The sequence below is a fragment of the Triticum urartu genome, chromosome 1A (genome assembly GCF_056163025.1).
Source record: "Triticum urartu cultivar PI428250 chromosome 1A, HENAU_Tu73, whole genome shotgun sequence".
Classification (NCBI taxonomy): domain Eukaryota; kingdom Viridiplantae; phylum Streptophyta; class Magnoliopsida; order Poales; family Poaceae; genus Triticum; species Triticum urartu.
In genome coordinates, this window is record NC_141873.1 from 11,731,217 (window position 1) to 11,747,943 (window position 16,727).

At 45.0% G+C, this 16,727-nt stretch overlaps 1 protein-coding gene and 1 pseudogene across 2 annotated transcripts; both read right to left on the bottom strand.

The window, feature by feature from the left end:
* Positions 1 to 501: 501 nt before the first annotated feature.
* LOC125542303 (wall-associated receptor kinase 3) lies at positions 502 to 4,987 on the bottom strand. The gene is made up of 4 exons (XM_048705282.2): positions 3,690 to 4,987; positions 3,142 to 3,521; positions 2,678 to 2,857; positions 502 to 1,849 (listed from the first exon to the last, which is right to left on the bottom strand). The coding sequence occupies exons 1-4, from the start codon at positions 4,304 to 4,306 to the stop codon at positions 795 to 797; spliced, it is 2,232 nt and encodes a 743-aa protein (XP_048561239.2). The 5' UTR covers positions 4,307 to 4,987; the 3' UTR covers positions 502 to 794.
* Positions 4,988 to 14,602: 9,615 nt separating this feature from the next.
* Positions 14,603 to 16,243, bottom strand: LOC147988349 (putative wall-associated receptor kinase-like 16 pseudogene; annotated as a pseudogene). Its single transcript, XR_015613946.1, has 2 exons — positions 15,929 to 16,243; positions 14,603 to 15,595 (listed from the first exon to the last, which is right to left on the bottom strand). The product of XR_015613946.1 is annotated as a putative wall-associated receptor kinase-like 16 pseudogene (transcript).
* Positions 16,244 to 16,727: the final 484 nt, after the last annotated feature.

The window sequence follows — 16,727 nt, forward strand, 5'->3', positions numbered from 1 at the left end:
ACAGTTAATGGGATGATGTTTACCAGCGTCATAAATCTAACACTAGGTGACGTCAATTGTGGTGGTGATGTTTAGTTCACTACTTTAATGATCTAAACGTTCTTATATTTCTTTACTAATGATCTAAACGCTCTTATATTTCTTTACGGAGGGAGTATCAAAATCAAAACAAGCATATATGAAAGTAGAATGCTTACCTTCCTCGCCAAAAGATTTCTACATATTAGGATTGACCTCGGACATTTCTAGCACGTTGGTGTCTACATGGGGAAAGCCAAGTAATGCAGATAATCGATGTAAATTTCGGGAGAAACTAAGATTCACTTCTGAGATGAGTGGAGGTCATTATTTTAGGAAAAAAACCCAAAGAAACAAGAATCACATTGACCAGAGTTCATATGAGGCATACAGTCTTTGGAGTATTTACTATGAAAAGAGGAGCATACTGTGTCCATAGTAGAACAATTAATTGAATGGGTCCTAATTAAGCCTCAGCTCATATATGTGTCCATAAGAAATGGAATTCAAATGTAACATGGAAATTTCGAGTCTGTACATTTTTGAGAAGGGAGTGACCCCGGCCTCTGCATTATTGTGATGCACACAACCGTGATGTCGTGTCTGTTTATACCTCGTAATAAATCCACAACGATTAGATCCTACATTTCCTATCAACAAGGAAAATGTCACATGAATAAAATTGGAACATACCCTAATGTCTTGATGTCTCAATGCAATCAAACCATTACATAACTGAGTGAAAAATGTAAAAATATTGGTAAAGGATAGATACTTCACTCTCCCAAGGCTTTAAGCAAAGCAACATCATCCGGTGCCGGACCAATACCTCCCTGGAAGTTCCTCTCATGACTATAATCTTCAGATTGTGCAACAATCTCGAGGAGGCGGTGCTCTACTCGTTTCATATCTTGTCGTTCTTCTGGATTGGGTTTTAGACAATCTACTGCGACTCCGCCAACCATTTCCAATAGATTGATATCCGCCTTGCTTTTAATATCATTGTCAATAAAGCTTCTTGCTCTTTTTTCTACAAAAGCTTCAACAAAGTTTGCAACATAGCTCCGCTCAGCATCATATGTTGCAGGCCTCCTTGTGATAAGCTCTATGAGGACAACTCCGAAGCCATAGACATCGCTCTTCTGTGTGACGATCCCTTGTTCCATATATACTGGATCTATGTAGCTCATGTCCCCAATGACAAGTTCTGTCATCTCGTCTTTTCCTCTCGCGAGTAGCTTTGATGTCCCAAAGTCTGAAACTTTGGGGGTGAACTTTTCATCCAGAAGGATGTTGGCAGATTTAACATCACCATGACGGATTGTACTCTCCCCTGCTGAATGCATGTATGTTAAGCCTTCGGCTGATCCAACGGCAATCCGCAATCGTGTACCCAGTAGAATCTTATCTCTGCACTTGAAGAGAACATCATACAGACTCCCTCTCGCTACAAACTCATACACCAACATGGGAACATCCAGCTCTAAGCAGCAGCCTATGAGCATAACAATGTTCTTGTGCCTCATTGCAGATTGGATTATAACCTCATCGGTGAACTCCTGCTTCATGTGCTTGTCAACCTTGATGGACTTCTTTATAGCAACTTGTTTTTTGTCTTTGAGAGTCCCAAGATAAACCTTACCAAAGTGGCCCTCTCCAATTACACACCTGTAGTTATTTGTCATTTGTTTAATTTGTTTCCTTGTATAGATCCTTATATTCTTTACACCTTTTAGTACCGGACCACCATTTTGTTCATAGAACCTTCTAAATTTTAGTAGCTGATGGACCATAACCATGAGGACCAAGACAACAATCATGGCAGCAATACCTGACAAAGTGCAAAATAGTCAAGCTTCAAGTTTACTCATGTCAAGATCTTCATATATACAATCACCAAAATAGCATTACACTTAAATGATAGAATGTTCAATTAACTTGACATGCTATTTCTCCATAATCAACTAAGTAACTAATTATACAACTAGTAAGCCAACTAATTTTCAAAACGGTATTCCCTCCGTCCCATAATATAAGATGTTATTACATCCAACATGCTCACATATTCGTTGTAATAACATCTTATATTATGGGACAGAGGGAGTATTTAAGGACTTAATTATGTGATGAAACTGAAGGTACAGCTACAAAAAGTAGAAACTGAATAATTATTACCGGCACCCCAGAACCTGGATGGTATAGAACTGAATAATCATTACCGGCAACAATCAAAATTTCAAAAGTTTGACTACACCTATCCAAAATGACAAATTTTGGGAATTCTTGAGGGGGTAGTAAAAGAAAGAATAGCATGGCTCGTATACTCTTTTCGTTAAAAGTACCTACATACTCCATGATAACTTAAACACAATGTATCTCCCAAAAATGAAGAGAAATGAAAACTTGAAATGCAACTTCCTAATACCAGAATATACAGGCATAGGCAAGTCATCTGGTGCACTAGACTAGACAAACATCACTCTTGAGCAGTGTTGTACTAGATGTTTACTCTCGTAGTCATGGTTGGTTACGCCGATGCTGGCCACCTCTTGTATTCCGCATTTAGTAAATCATCATGGTTGTGTGCATCCTCTAGATTCAGAGGCCGGGAGATAATGAAACTCTTTTTTTCTTATAAGTAAAAAAGATTAGTGCTTACCCACAGTCACTTTTGCTGCTAGGGTGAGTTTCTCCGTGCAGGTTCCTTTTATGGCGTCCCCTTTCATTCCGGGTTTGCATCGACAGTCATAGCCTCCCAGCCTGTTCTTACAGATCCCGTCGCAAGGATACAAATCACGGAGATCAGGATTTTGTTCTCGGAGCTCGCACTCGTTGATGTCTGAAAGAAAAGGATTAAAACATGTGAAGGCTTGATCGAGCAGCTAATTGTAACAGAAAATACTACCAAAGCGAACTAGGCATAGCTTAGATGGTTAGGTTCACTGTGGTGGAACTAGCCCACCTGTGTTCAAATTCCAGACTTGGCACGGGTCCTGACATATTTCTTGGATTTATTTCAGGTTTTTAGGCGCTATTCTTTCAATGTTATGGCCTGCCTATTAACTACGAGGTGTCTGTGGCGACTTTGTTCAACAAATTTATGTAAATCCATTGAGTACATACCTTGGCATCCATTAGGAATATAAGGGTTGCCATCGTAATGTTCCCAGCACTTGCAGAAATAGCCTTCGGCACTGGTTGCATTGACACAGGAGCTGTTGCCGTTGACGCACCTGTAGCCTGGACGGACAGAGCCGTCCGCACCCGGACATGAACCGTCCCTAAAGGCAAAATCGAGCACCATGGGGACGCCCCTCGAGTACTTGTTGGATAGCACCTCGTAGCCGTGCATGTCCTCATCAGAGAAGTTGTACCATGAGCTCTCCACCACCATGCCGTAGAGGCAGGGTGAACTTTCCCAAAACGTGTTATTATCTGGCTGAAACGTCACACCAAATCTGTTGAGGATGCTTCCTTTTGGAAAGGCGTCCTCGCAGGTAGGTCTGGCACAAAAAGCTCACTCAGTAATACTAATTCAGAATGTTGCCAGCCCTCCCAATTCAGTATAGTAATTCCTTTTTTTTTTACCTCTTTTAGTAAGAAGATGCACAGAGGATATCTATCTATTTAGACAAACAAAAGAATGCATGTATAGTGCAGGTCAAGTTTACCCGATGCTTGAATAGCATGTCGTATCAGGGCTTGCGGAGCCCAGCAAGTAGTCGCTCATCCTAGCTTTGACGCCCCTGCCAACACCGACGAGAAAATTGCGCTTCTCTGACAGGTAGAATGGCTGATATAACCACGTAAACTGAAGCTTGAGCAAGTGGTTGCGCGCAGTCGTGCTGCAGTCGGATCTCACCAGTCCGTAAGCCCGTGCCTCGCTCTTGGCGACCGATATGTCCATGAGCTCCACGGGCACTTCCCACCTCTTCTCCAGCGCCGGGTCCGACGTGACCGGCGTCGGCGTCGAGTACGCCGCCTCGCCCATCTCGCTGAATGAGGTTCGCGGTCCTGTCCGGTTGTAGTAAAGGAAGAGACGAGGGGGGTTGAACGAGTTGTTGCAGGTGACCTGGAAGCCCTCGACGAAGCAGCCTGGATTCATGCCGAACGGGAAGGGGACGCTGATGTTGCCGCACATGGCCTGGCAACCCTCAAGCGTGATGGGCCGGCGCTGCTCTTCAGCGCAGGCACCACCCTGCCACAGAGACAGAGTTGCTGCCGCGGCGAGTAGCAGGAACTTCAGAGTTAGCAATGGCAACAGCCGGGGTTGTGAGGGTGTCGCCATGGTGCTAAGATTTTACCTAGCCAGCTACCTCTTCTGATTTGCTATTTATATACACATATGCCAAGTTTTAGTTGTAATTGAAGCTAGCAGGGTTCTGGTTGACCATCCTCCGATATACTATATCAGGTAGCAACATCAACCATCAGCGTCTATACACATCACACTAGGACTACATACAGATTCCAACTCACAGCAATGCAAACTTGTTCAAACACGTAACGATTAAGATTCTTTTCTTTTGCCGGCCTGATTATTAGAATTAATAATGTAATATTAGGGGTATGAGACCAGACTCGTTCAAGTCGTTGATGCATGGAAGATACCAGGTAGACTCTAGTTTGGCCTTATATCCTTATAAACTAACCACTCCCTTTGGTTTCAAGTGTTTGAGTTGTTTTGGACAAATGGCACCCGCCCTCAAGATGACCACACCACTGAAAACAATATTAAGCGATCAGTATAGGCTTCAAAACGCTGAATGTGAATCTTTTCACCGAAGAGTGGAAACCGCAGGGGCATTTCGTCATACACCTTGGAGGTGTGAATATATACACGGAAATACGCAGAAAGAATCTTACCGTGCCACTGCCACGGAGCACGAGCTGGCGAGAGAGCACGTCACCTTATCCCCGCCGTCGTCGTCCTTGCTTCCCCACCCACCCACCTCCTCATCGGCATAGGTACTGCTCGATCCCCGTCCATATCGTCTGCTCGGCCTCTCTGAACCGCCCGCCCTTCGCCGGCGTGAGGCCGGCCAGGGACATCGACGCCGCCCGTTCGCGCGTCGTGGTATTGGCCGGCCATCTCGCCCCGGCCAAGCAACAAGTTCACCGGAGACGCGAGCCGACGACGGGTGCAAGTGTCAGGCCAGGCCAGGCCATCTGTTCCTCCGGTTGTCACTTTCGTCAGTTACGGGTGTTCCACTCTTCAGTTAACTGACAACCAGGATCGAAGCTCGCGCCAGGATCCAACGGCTCCCCTTGCTCGCCTAAGCCTGAAGCGTTTTTGTTCGTAAACAAAACGCATGACTTTATTCATATTTTGAGAAGATAACGGTTATTACGACAGGTAAGATTTATTTATCAATTAATCAAAAAAAATTATATAAAAAAGAAGAGGTACGATTTCACTCAGATGCACCTCAACCCAATCAAAAGTCAAAGAAAATTTAGCCAACCTAGCATGTTCACGAGCAACCTTATTAGCCACACTATATTGCAATCACCCACGGCAACCCGCCGCAGCCTTCCCAAAGTATAAGGCACGCTTGAGTTTACACGGTCTTTGATGCATGACTTTGATCGTTAATATATACCAAAATAATGCGATTGAACATGTATCAATAGTATCATTGCATTTGTCTTGTAAAACAATCCTATTTCATATGTCTTTATGATAATTTCATTGTCATATAATGAGCCAAAATTATAGCCAAAATTGTGCGACCGAAGACTAAAAGAATCAATGCGCGCTTTATAGTTTGAGAAGGAGGGAGTATCTAGGTGCCCACGCTCTAGAGTCCCGTGCTTACTCGCCGCTACGTCAGCGGTACAACCTGGCAAATCCTAACAAGTCCCGAAGTCCATCTCCTCATAGATCTTGCGGTTCTACATGTGTTCAAGTCGCAACAATACTGCTCAGTCTTTGAACACATCTTAGCTAGTGAAAAATCATGCTTGATTCTGCCCTGAAATTAGCAGAAGTTCTCCGAAAATTGATTTGCCAATGATCCGACCATGGGTATCTTTTCTTGTTGCAGGGACCATGGGTATCTTTTCTTGTTGCGGGGACCATGGGTATTGTGGGAGCAATATACACCTTACACATATACCATCATACTAATAACTAGTCAAAATCAAGCTTGATTCTGCCCCAAAGGCTCAAAACATACCGGATGCACCATTTATTAGTTATATAAAAGGCTGGCAAAAGTTCCTGAAAATTGATTTGCAAATGATTCCACGATGACTATCATCAGAACAATATACAACTTACACATACACCATCATATTTCCTTGCATATTATGAAAATAAAAAAAGAGTAAAATACTAAATACACGAGACATCTGTGAAGTTCACAGTAGGAACCCTAGTCCATCGCTTGTCAAATCCTCATATGGGAAAAAGTTCAACAACAGGGATGATGTTACTAGGTGACAATAGTACATAACTAGTAAATAAATGATATCAACTGTCTTTACTTCTAAAGGGTCTGAACACATCTGAATGTATGAGGGAGAAATGAGCTTCGATCTTGGGGACGACCTTAATCATTTGTTTGACTCATTTATATGCATTTGTTTGATTCAATACACACGGATGTTCTACTACTAGGAGAAGTTTCGATGCATCAATTGGCACAACTAGTTTTATACCCACAAACATGGCAATGTATCAAAAATTAATAAGCATATATATGACTAATGGTCTGAACAATAATTGGAGCATAATGGGATCAACATGGTTTCCACAATTTTTTTAGGAAAAACCTAGAAAAAATAAATCAAATGGAAGCATTTTTTTTTTTACTTTTTTCCTTTTCTAAAAGGCACAGTTGTGACTCTCGCAGAAGCAAATTTGTGCCTCTCGCGAAAGAAAAACCCGTGTTTTTCTCTTTTTAACAACAGAGTTGTGACTTTCGCGGAAGCAAACTTGTGCCTCCACTAGAAGCAAATTTGTGCCTCCCACGAAAGAAAAAAAATGTGTTTTTTCTGTGCCTCTCGCGGAAGCAATAAAACATGGTTTTTTCCCTTTCCGAGAAGCATAGCTATGCCTCTCGAGGAAGCACACATGTGCCACCACGAGAAACAAATCTGTACTTCCCGTGGAAGAAAAAAAATCTTTTTTTCTCTGTGCCTCTCATGTAAGCAAATCTGTGTCTCCACAAGAAACAAATCCATGCCTCTTGCGAAAGCAAAAAAAATGTGTTTTTTTTCTTTCCGAGAAGCACATCTGTGCCTCTCACGAATGTAAACGTGTGCCTCCACAAGAAGCAAATTTATGCTTCCCTCGGAAGAAAAAAAACGTACCAGATGCAACAATTGGCACAAATAGATTTATACCCACAAACATGGCAATGTATCATAATTAACTAAGCATATACATTAATGATCTGAACAAAACCTATGCAATTGGAGCATAATGGTATCAACATGGTTTCGGCGATTTTTTTAGAAAACACCTAGAAAAAATACCGAGCAGAAGCACTGTTTCCCCCCAGCCTTTTTCCCTTTCTAAGAGGCACAGCTATGCCTCCCGAGGAAGCAAATCTGTGCCTCCATGACAAACAAATCTGTGCCTCTCGTGAAAGAAGAAAAAAAGTGTTTTCCTTTTCGAGAAGCATTTTCCTTTCCGAGAAGCATACATGTGCCTCTCGCGGAAGAAACACGTGCCTCCACTAGAACTAAATCTATGCCTCCCGCGGAAGAAAAAAAAAGGGCAGCCGGTGCACATAGCTCCCGCTTGCGCAGGGTCCAAGGAAGGGTCAAATCTATGCCTCCAGCGGAAGAAAAAAAACATTTTCTTTCTCTGTGCCTCTCACGGGAGAAAAATATCTGCCTCCACGAGAAACAATTAAAAACAAGGATAAAACAAACAAACTGAAGAAAAAAGAAGGAAAAAGAAAGGAAAACAAAAAGCAAGTGAAAAAGAAAAAAGAAAGAAAAAACCTAGCAAAAACACAGAAAGAAACAAAGAAAAACCAATGAAAAACGGAAGACCAGTGGAAAACCGGTTATTTTTCTTCAATAATGTCGCGACCTACTAAGTTGACACGAAACGAATGGTGGCCTAGTGGCTAGTAGTGCTACACTCATTTTTCTCTTGTCTATTTCTTTTACGTATGCGTGAATAGGCCGGCTCGCAACTGTAGATGCTTCAGGTAGAATGAAGGAAGACTCGCTGTAAGCGAGATATAGCCTTTGCGGCCTCGGAGGCTTGTATCTTCCACATATCTGGGCCAGAAGTTGGCCAGGGTGTTGGTGTGCGTGAATGCCAGGGTGCTGTTGAGGTGGACATAGCCCAGGCTTTTGTGGGTAATGCCCTTTCCAAAGAGTTGAGCCAGGCAAGGTGGCCTCTTGGTCCCTGAAGGCGACCCACTCACCAACACGGTTCCAGAAGCCTGATAAATACATATTATCACATTGAAATGCGAGCTTGACCCGGACCTCGCATGTTTGGTTCATAAGTTGTACGTGCATCCAAAACGCCGAGGCGCGCTGCAGACCCTGTGGCTGGAGAACAGGGCATCCATCTCCAGGGCTTGGGGGGGGGGGGGGGCACCGCCCCCAGCCCACCACATAGCTCCGTCGTTGCTTCTGTGGTTGAGTGAGTGAGATGGTTCCATGGGGTTTTTTTATATAGCCAGGATCAGAACTAGTATGTGACTAGTAACTACCAACCACATGGAGCACCCTGGCCTAGATCCCCCCCTCTCTCTATTTCTCTCTCTCTGGTCCGCCCTCTTTGACGAGACGGTTGCAATAGCAGCAAGAATTGGATTATCCCAATGATCTGGCCTAGACTTCACTCAGTCCGAGTCGAGTCAGGCAGGGTGCCGTCCTGCCCCGCGAAGGCGAACCACCCACCAACGTGGTTCCAGAAGCCTGCCAAGTACATACAGGTTGTCACATCTAAACGCGAGTTTGACCCGGATCTCACCCGCCTGGTTCGTCAGGTGGATGTGCAACCAGATCACAGGGGTGCGTGCAGATCCTATGGCCGCAGGACAGGGTGCCCATCCAGCACGGCGTTGGTTGTACTGGTCACCCACTGAAGCGTTGAACACCCCCAATGAAAGTGATGTACCTGGCCTCTGTCGTCAGCGCCTCCACCTGTGGCTGCCCGGACCTACATGACAAAATGGAGGCACAACTAGTTTCTCTTGGTCCATTTTGTACATAAGATAAGGAAGAAGACGGAGGCACTTACATAGTGCTAACAATGCCTACGACTAGGAGGGCAGACCTACTTGGTGGTAGAGCTAGAAAGAAACCACTAGGGTGGCGAAACGCAAAAGATGAAGAGTTGGGGGGAGTCAAACACTTTTTTTTTCCTAATCTAAGCCTTTCAAAAGAAAAAGGGATCTCTCCAAATCTTTGGGGGGGGGGGGCACTGCCCCCCTAGCCCACCATAGCTCTGCCATTGCTTATGTTGATGAGTGAGTGAGATGGTGCCATGGGGCGTTTATATAGCCAGGATTGGAACTAGTAGGTGACTCTAGTAACTACCGGCCACATGGCCCACCCCAGATCACTCTCTCTGGCCTGCCCTCCTTCATGAGACTGTTGCAACCGCAGCAGGAGTTGCATTATTGCAATGGTCTGGGGTGCTTGTGCGTCTAGTATTATCGCTCTCCCGGCCTAGATCCCCATCTCTCTGGTCTGCCCCGCGAAGGCGAACCACCCACCAACGTGGTTCCAGAAGCCTGGCAAGTACATACAGGTTATCACTTCTAAATGCGAGTTTGACCCGGATCTCACCCGCCTAGTTCGTCAGGTGGACATGCAACCAGATCATAGGGGTGCGTGCAGATCCTGTGGCCGCAGGACAGGGTGCCCATCCAGCACGGCGTTGGCTGTACTGGCCACCCACTGAAGCGTTGAACGCCGCCATGAAAGTGATGTACCTGGCCTCTGTCGTCAGCGCCTCCACCTGTGGCTGCCTAGGCCTACATGACAAAATGGAGGCACAATTAGTTTCTCTTGGTCCATTTCGTACATAAGATAAGGAAGAAGATGGAGGCACTTACATAGTGCTAACAATGCCTACGACTAGGAGGGCAGACCTACTTGGTGGCAGAGCTAGAAAGAAACCACTAGGGTTGCGAAACGCAAAAGATGAAGAGTTGGGGGAGTCAAACACTATTTTTTTCCTAATCTAAGCCTTTCAAAAGACAAAGGGATCTCTCCAAATCTTTGGGGTGGGTGGGGGGGGGGGGGGGGGGGGGGGAGGGGGCACTGCCCCCCTAGCCCACCATAGCTCCGCCATGGCTTGTGTTGATAAGTGAGTGATGGTGCCATGGGGCGTTTATATAGCCAAGATTGGAACTAATACGTGACTCTAGTAACTACCGGCCACATGGCGCACCCCAGATCACTCTCTCTGGCCTGCCCTCCTTCGCGAGACTGTTGCAACCGCAACAGGAGTTGCATTATTGCAATGGTCTGGGGTGCTTGTGAGTCTAGTAGCTTAGATCCCCCTCTCCCTCGTCTATCCTCTAACCGCAGCAAAAGTTGGATTATTCCAATGGTCTGGCCTAGACTGCATTCACTCCACCACAAATGGAGCTGATTCTCATCAATTTGTACCAGTACGTACTAGCTAGCACACTCTACTCTGTTTGGTTTTTTCTTTTGAGAATCTCTGTTTGGTTAGTAAGTGCCACCTAGGTAGCATGATAGACGGCCCTCTTTCTAATCGGATCGTTTGATCTACTTGCCAACTTGCTCACTCCTCCGTGCTGGTCTTGACCGTGCCGACTCGCACGATCAATCAAGAGCTGCATGAGGCGTAAGTGGACGCACACGGCCGGCTACACCTAGCTAGGCCGCGCGACGATTTGTGCATGTGCGCTGTGCAAGCCGACGTGGTGATGGCCGCTGGGGGAGGATCCAGGTGCACATTTTTTTTCTTCCCCGGGGCAATAATGAGTTCTATTCATCAAGTATAAAATTACAGTCGAGAGGTACAAGATCCTTAATACATGGGACATGGGATGTGCGACTATAGTTTGCCAAACGATTTGTCACTTTATTTTGCTTTCGTCGGATCTTAAACCAAATAAACTTCCCTATTGGACATCAATGATCTAATTAACCTTTGTAACCAATTGTCCATATGCCGAATGATCCAAACCAGCCCATGTTAAGGTCAATATATAAAGCCTCCCTGGAATCGGGCTGTATCGATATATGATTATCATTGAGATAATATTTTTCCCATAGCAAACGGGCACATAAATTTTCAGGGGTATCAAGTAACTGCCATGCCTGCTTTGTGGGAAGAGCTTGGTTAAAAGTTGTCATGTTGTGTTAACCCATACCACCTTTACCCTAAGGAAGCACCATCTTGTTCCAACTCAACCGACGCCGGCAAGATGAGTAACGCTCATCGCATATATGGGGATGGCTTTAGCCACTGCCTTTTGTTGACGTATAATGTGCTGCCTAGTCTCTTTCATCAGATTGGTCTTTTGTTTGCATTGCTAGAACATGCACTTCTACATGGTATCAGAGCCAATAGGTTTTGAGTGTAAGACCCGGCTGGCGCAATTAAATTGCAGCCCACTTTCGGCCCACGTTTAGGCCCGAGGAAGCCACACGTGAGGGGGAGTGTTGACGTATAATGTGCTGCCTAGTCTCTTCCATCAGATCGGTCTTTTGGTTGCATTGGCTAGAGCATGCACTTCTACACTTTTAATTAACCGCTCTTTGTTGCCTGAGTACATGTATTTCCCACTCCAGTCAACAAGTCTTCTACTTAATGATGCCTGCACCATTTTAAATATCCCTTTATGTCTTCTCCCCCCGGATAGAAAGCCCCAGACACTTGGGCTAAAAAAATCTGTTGCGTCGCCTCAAATATTTTTTTTGCTGCAGAAGTACATGGTGCATTATCAATGATGAGCTTGTGGTGTTTGCCTTATCCACTTATACCGTGCTAACAGAGAAAAGATTGCATAACATTCTTTCAGTTCAGTGCATATTCTGTTATCAGAATGAACATTTTTTTTAGAAATGGAGGAGGACCCCCGGCCTCTGCATTTGGACGATGCATACAACCACTTTATTAATTATTCACACAAGACCTTACAAAGTTATATAACAGTAAGACTAAAGCCACCATCTAGGCAACATCTGTCGCTACTCCTATCCAGTTGATGAAGGGATGCTGATAGTCTGGGCCTAATATCAGAATAAACATGGAACTGAATGTGCTAGTGGTCACATTTGCTGCAGTACAAGGTGCATTATTAAGTAGAAAGTTGCATAGCATTCTTTCAGTTAAATGCATATGCTGCTATCAGAAGAAAAAAGAGAAACCTTATTATGGACATGGAATCTGATTTTGTTATGAACCAGTCATGTGCTAATCACATGACACACATGTCGTCGATAGCAGGGTGGATCAACCCGTGGGTCGTCGCCACACAGCTTCATGTCGTGCTATATATGTCTATCAAATACTTGATATGATGATATCTTTTTGCAAGCACGTCTTTTCCGGTGTTATCAGGGTATGGTGAATTAGCCTGCACTTAGTTAGGCTGATGCTGATGTTTTCACGTTGACAAGTAACTTAAAATGGTTTAAGAAAAGATAAAGTGGTCCTGTATATAGATGTTGGGTTCAGACATTAATCTGAACCAAGCATCTTCTTATCTCAGAACAAGTGATCTGAGTGCCCACATGCTGTGGGAAGATCCCTGCTTAATCATCCAAATCCATGTTCTGAGGTCGATCAACCTGTTGGTTGTTGCCACACAAATTCATCTGTGCCTTGTCGCTGGACTGGGACATGCTATGCTTCATTTGTGTTCATCAACTACTTGATATGAAGATCCCTGCTTGCGTTACCTTACCATCAAGCACCTCTTTATGAGACATTAGCAACATGAAGTTATGTATATGTCTCACTATTTCACATTAAGCAACGTTTTCTTTAGTATATAAAAGCTTGCGAAGCCTTTGCATCCTCTGCATATAGTACTGGACAATCTTTCTAGAGCTATCATGTTTTATTGGTGACCGTGTTTCAAATTCTCCATGGAAATTTCCACATTTTTTGGTTTACAGCAAACTTTCCATTCAAGGGGCTCTATATTTTGCATTACATCTATCTAATTGGTATTGCAATTAATTAATTACCGTTTTCTCCATTCTTCCATGATGCGTCCTTGTTATTAACTCTAGTTGTTTTTGTTTCCTGGTACAGGCAATGCACATGGTTAGGAGTAGAAGCCCTGCGGATGCTCGCTCAGTTGGTTCTCACCAATGAGGAAGAGCTAATGCTCAGATATCTCAAGGATGACCCATCTACCAAGCTTTGCGCCGTCGATGCTTTGTGATGACAATACTGGACGTAGCATTTGCATTCAAGAGAGTGGATGCTATGAGCTATGTCTCTAATTTCTATCTGGAGGTCAATCAGCTGAGATTGTCCTATGCCGTACGGCGGTGACGAGGCGGGCAACGACGAGGCTCGCTTGTTCAGGGTCTTCACGGGCGTTAGGGAGTTCGTTGCTATGCTCGACCAAATCTGCAGAGAAGCCCGGGAGGTCTAGGGCATCGCCACGGCGCCGGTGATGGGTTGGATGGTTGAGCCATTGATGGTTGCATCCCCGATGCTCCCACGATAAAAAACTTAGCAAAACATTTCTAAAAAATCTGAAACTTTGTGGATGCGATTATGATCAAATGGTTTAGGTGCTTGCAAAATTTGGTGGCGAAATGACATCTGAGGAGCTCTGTACAAAAAAAAAGAAAAAACAAAGTTTATGCTGAAAACACGTGAACAGTAACTTGAGTGCAGAGCATTATTTGTATTTCGCTTTGTATAGAGGTCATCTGGTGTTTTTGTTGACCAAACTTTGCAAGCTCCTAAAACATTTGCTCATAATCACATCCACGAAGTTTCAGATTTTTTTTTGTTTTTTTTTCTATTTTTTACGAATTTACAGTTCACTCTGTGGGTGCACCAAAGTTGCGTGCAGCCACTACTTTCTCATGAAGTTATCTCTAAGATTGTTGTGCTTCCTCAGTGTAGTAGTATGTTGTATAAAGAATACTGGTAAGTTTATCCATCAGCCTGTCAGGTTAGCTACAATGGAACTGAACATGACGATGGCTATGCTGTGTGATAGCGCTGTCAGTTCTTGTCTTAGGTAAGATAGCACTGTCCTGTTACACATGGAACAGCACTGTCAGTTCTTAGTTTCTTACACATGGACATTTTCTCCTTCCTCCATAGTATGCTGTTAGAGTGTTAGGCACGTCTCCTCTTCTATCTTCCTCTCCTTGTCTTAGTTCAGTCCTTGACGGGGCGTCCTCTCTCTCTCTTGTGTTGCTATCATTGCCCCTCTCGCTGCTCCTACTATCTTGCACCACCGTTCTTCCGTTGTGCTAGGGGGGTCGTCACTTCGGCAAGACATCCTTAAGCTTCAGCAAGACATCCTTAAGCTTCAGGCCCAGGGAATTTCCCATACAAAATCAAGGGTGAGATGTCGCGTCTATTTTTGTCGGAAAGGGGGTGACCCCGATCTCTGCATCATTGTGATGCACACAACCATGATGGCATGTCTGTTTATACCTCATAATAAATCCACAACAATTAGATCCTACATTTCCTGTCACCAAGGAAAATGTCACATGAATAAAATTGGTACATAGTCTAATGTCTTGATGTCTCAATGCAATCAAACCATTACATAATTGAGTGAAAAATGTAAAAATATTGGTAGAGGATAGATACTTCATTCTCCCGACGCTTTAAGCAAAGCAACATCATCCGGTGCCGGACTAAGATCTCCCTGGAAGCTCCTCTCATGACTATAATCTTCAGATTGTGCAAGAATCTCGAGGAGGCGGTGCTCTACTCGTTTCATGTCTTGTCGTTCTTCTGGATTGGGTTTTAGACAATCCACCGCGACTCCGCCAACCATTTCCAAGAGATTAATATCCGCCTCACTTGTAATATCATTGTCAATAAAGCTTCTTGCTCTTTTTTCTACCAAAGCTTCAACAAAGTTTGCAACATAGCATCATATGTTGCAGGCCTCCTTGTGATAAGCTCTATGAGGACAACTCCGAAGCCGTAGACATCGCTCTTCTATGTGACGATCCCTTGCTCCATATATACTGGATCTATGTAGCTCATGTCCCCAATGACATGTTCTGTCATCTCGGCTTTTCCTCTTGCGAGTAGCTTTGATGTCCCAAAGTCTGAAACTTTTGGGGTGAACTTTTCGTCCAGAAGGATATTGGCAGATTTAACATCACCATGACGGATTGTACTCTCCCCTGCTGAATGCATGTATGTTAAGCCTTCGGCTGACCCAATAGCAATCCTCAGTCGTGTGCCCGCTAGAATCCTATCTCTGCACTTGAAGAGAACATCATACAGACTCCCTCTCACTACAAACTCATACACCAACATGGGAACATCCAGCTCTAAGCAGCAGCCTAGGAGCATGACAATGTTCTTGTGCCTCATTGCAGATTGGATTATAACCTCATCGGTGAACTCCTTCTTCATGTGCTTGTCAACCTTGATGGATGTCTTTATAGCCACCTGTTGTTTATCATTGTCAACATCGGGACACATATTCCAACCCATGACCCCAAAGGGAGTAGTTAGTTTATAAGGATAAGGACAAGCTAGAATCTGCCTAACTTTGAATGATTTAGCGACTTGAACGAGTCTGGTCTACAAGTTGTATGTGAACCATCTACAAGTTTTATGTGGAAGGAAGCGCTGTTCCAAATTTCCAATCCGGACCAGTCCTTTTCACCGAAGAGTGAAGAGCATATGGAGGGGAGGGGCATTTCGTCATACACCTTGGAGGTGTGAATACATACACGGAAGGAGGAAGGGAAATACTAGTACTAGCAGAAACAATCTTACCGTGCCACAGCTGGCGAGAAAGCACGTCACCTTCTTCTCCCCGCCGTCGTCGTCCTTGCATCCCCACCCACCCACCTCCACATCGGCATAGGTACTGCTCGGTCCCCATCCACGTCTTCTGCTCGGTCTCTCTGAACGACCCGCCCGCCGCGGGCGTGAGGCCGGCCAGAGACATCGACGCCGCCCGTTCGCGCGTCGTGGTAATGGTCTAGACCGGCCATCTGTCCCCGGCCCGGCAACAAGTTCACCGGAGACGCGCGCGCCGACGACGGGTGGAGGTGTCAGGCGAGGCCGCTCTGTTCCTCCGGGTGCCACCTTCGTCAGTTGGTAAAGAGGTGTTACGCTCTTCAGTTAACGGACGGTCAAGATCGAAGCTCGCGTCAGGATCCAACGGCTCCCGTTGCTCGCCTAAGCCTGAAGCGTTTTTTTTAAACAAAAACACGCGACTTTATTCATTTTTAAAAAAGTAACTTCATTCAGTTTTTTGAGACGACGGTTACATTGTTTATTGGACGTGACTAGGGAGCACCCGTTGGCTCGCTAATACTCCCGGGCACACACCGGTTGGCACCGCCTTGCCAGAAAAGGAAACGTACGGTCTCACCCTCGTTCCATGACCCGAAACTCCGCTGGAACGGGATGACGCCAATGCTGGACGCGCAGAGGACTGGTCGCCAACTTTTGTATTTTGAGGTTCCCCTCCCAACTTTTGTCGGCGTGCCCGTGCTGGGCTGACGAGGGCAGTGCGCAGCTCAGTCGGGCCCAGTTCACCGCGAGTGGTGGGAGGATCCCCGGGACC

Coding starts and splice junctions, on each gene's coding strand:
- LOC125542303 (XM_048705282.2), bottom strand. CDS start 4,306: ATGGCGACACCCTCACAACCCCGGCTGTTGCCATTGCTAACTCTGAAG. Junction 3,522..3,689: donor ACATGCTATTCAAGCATCGG/GTAAACTTGACC, acceptor TTTTTGTGCCAG/ACCTACCTGCGAGGACGCCT. Junction 1,850..2,677: donor AGCAGCAAAAGTGACTGTGG/GTAAGCACTAAT, acceptor GCACTTTGTCAG/GTATTGCTGCCATGATTGTT.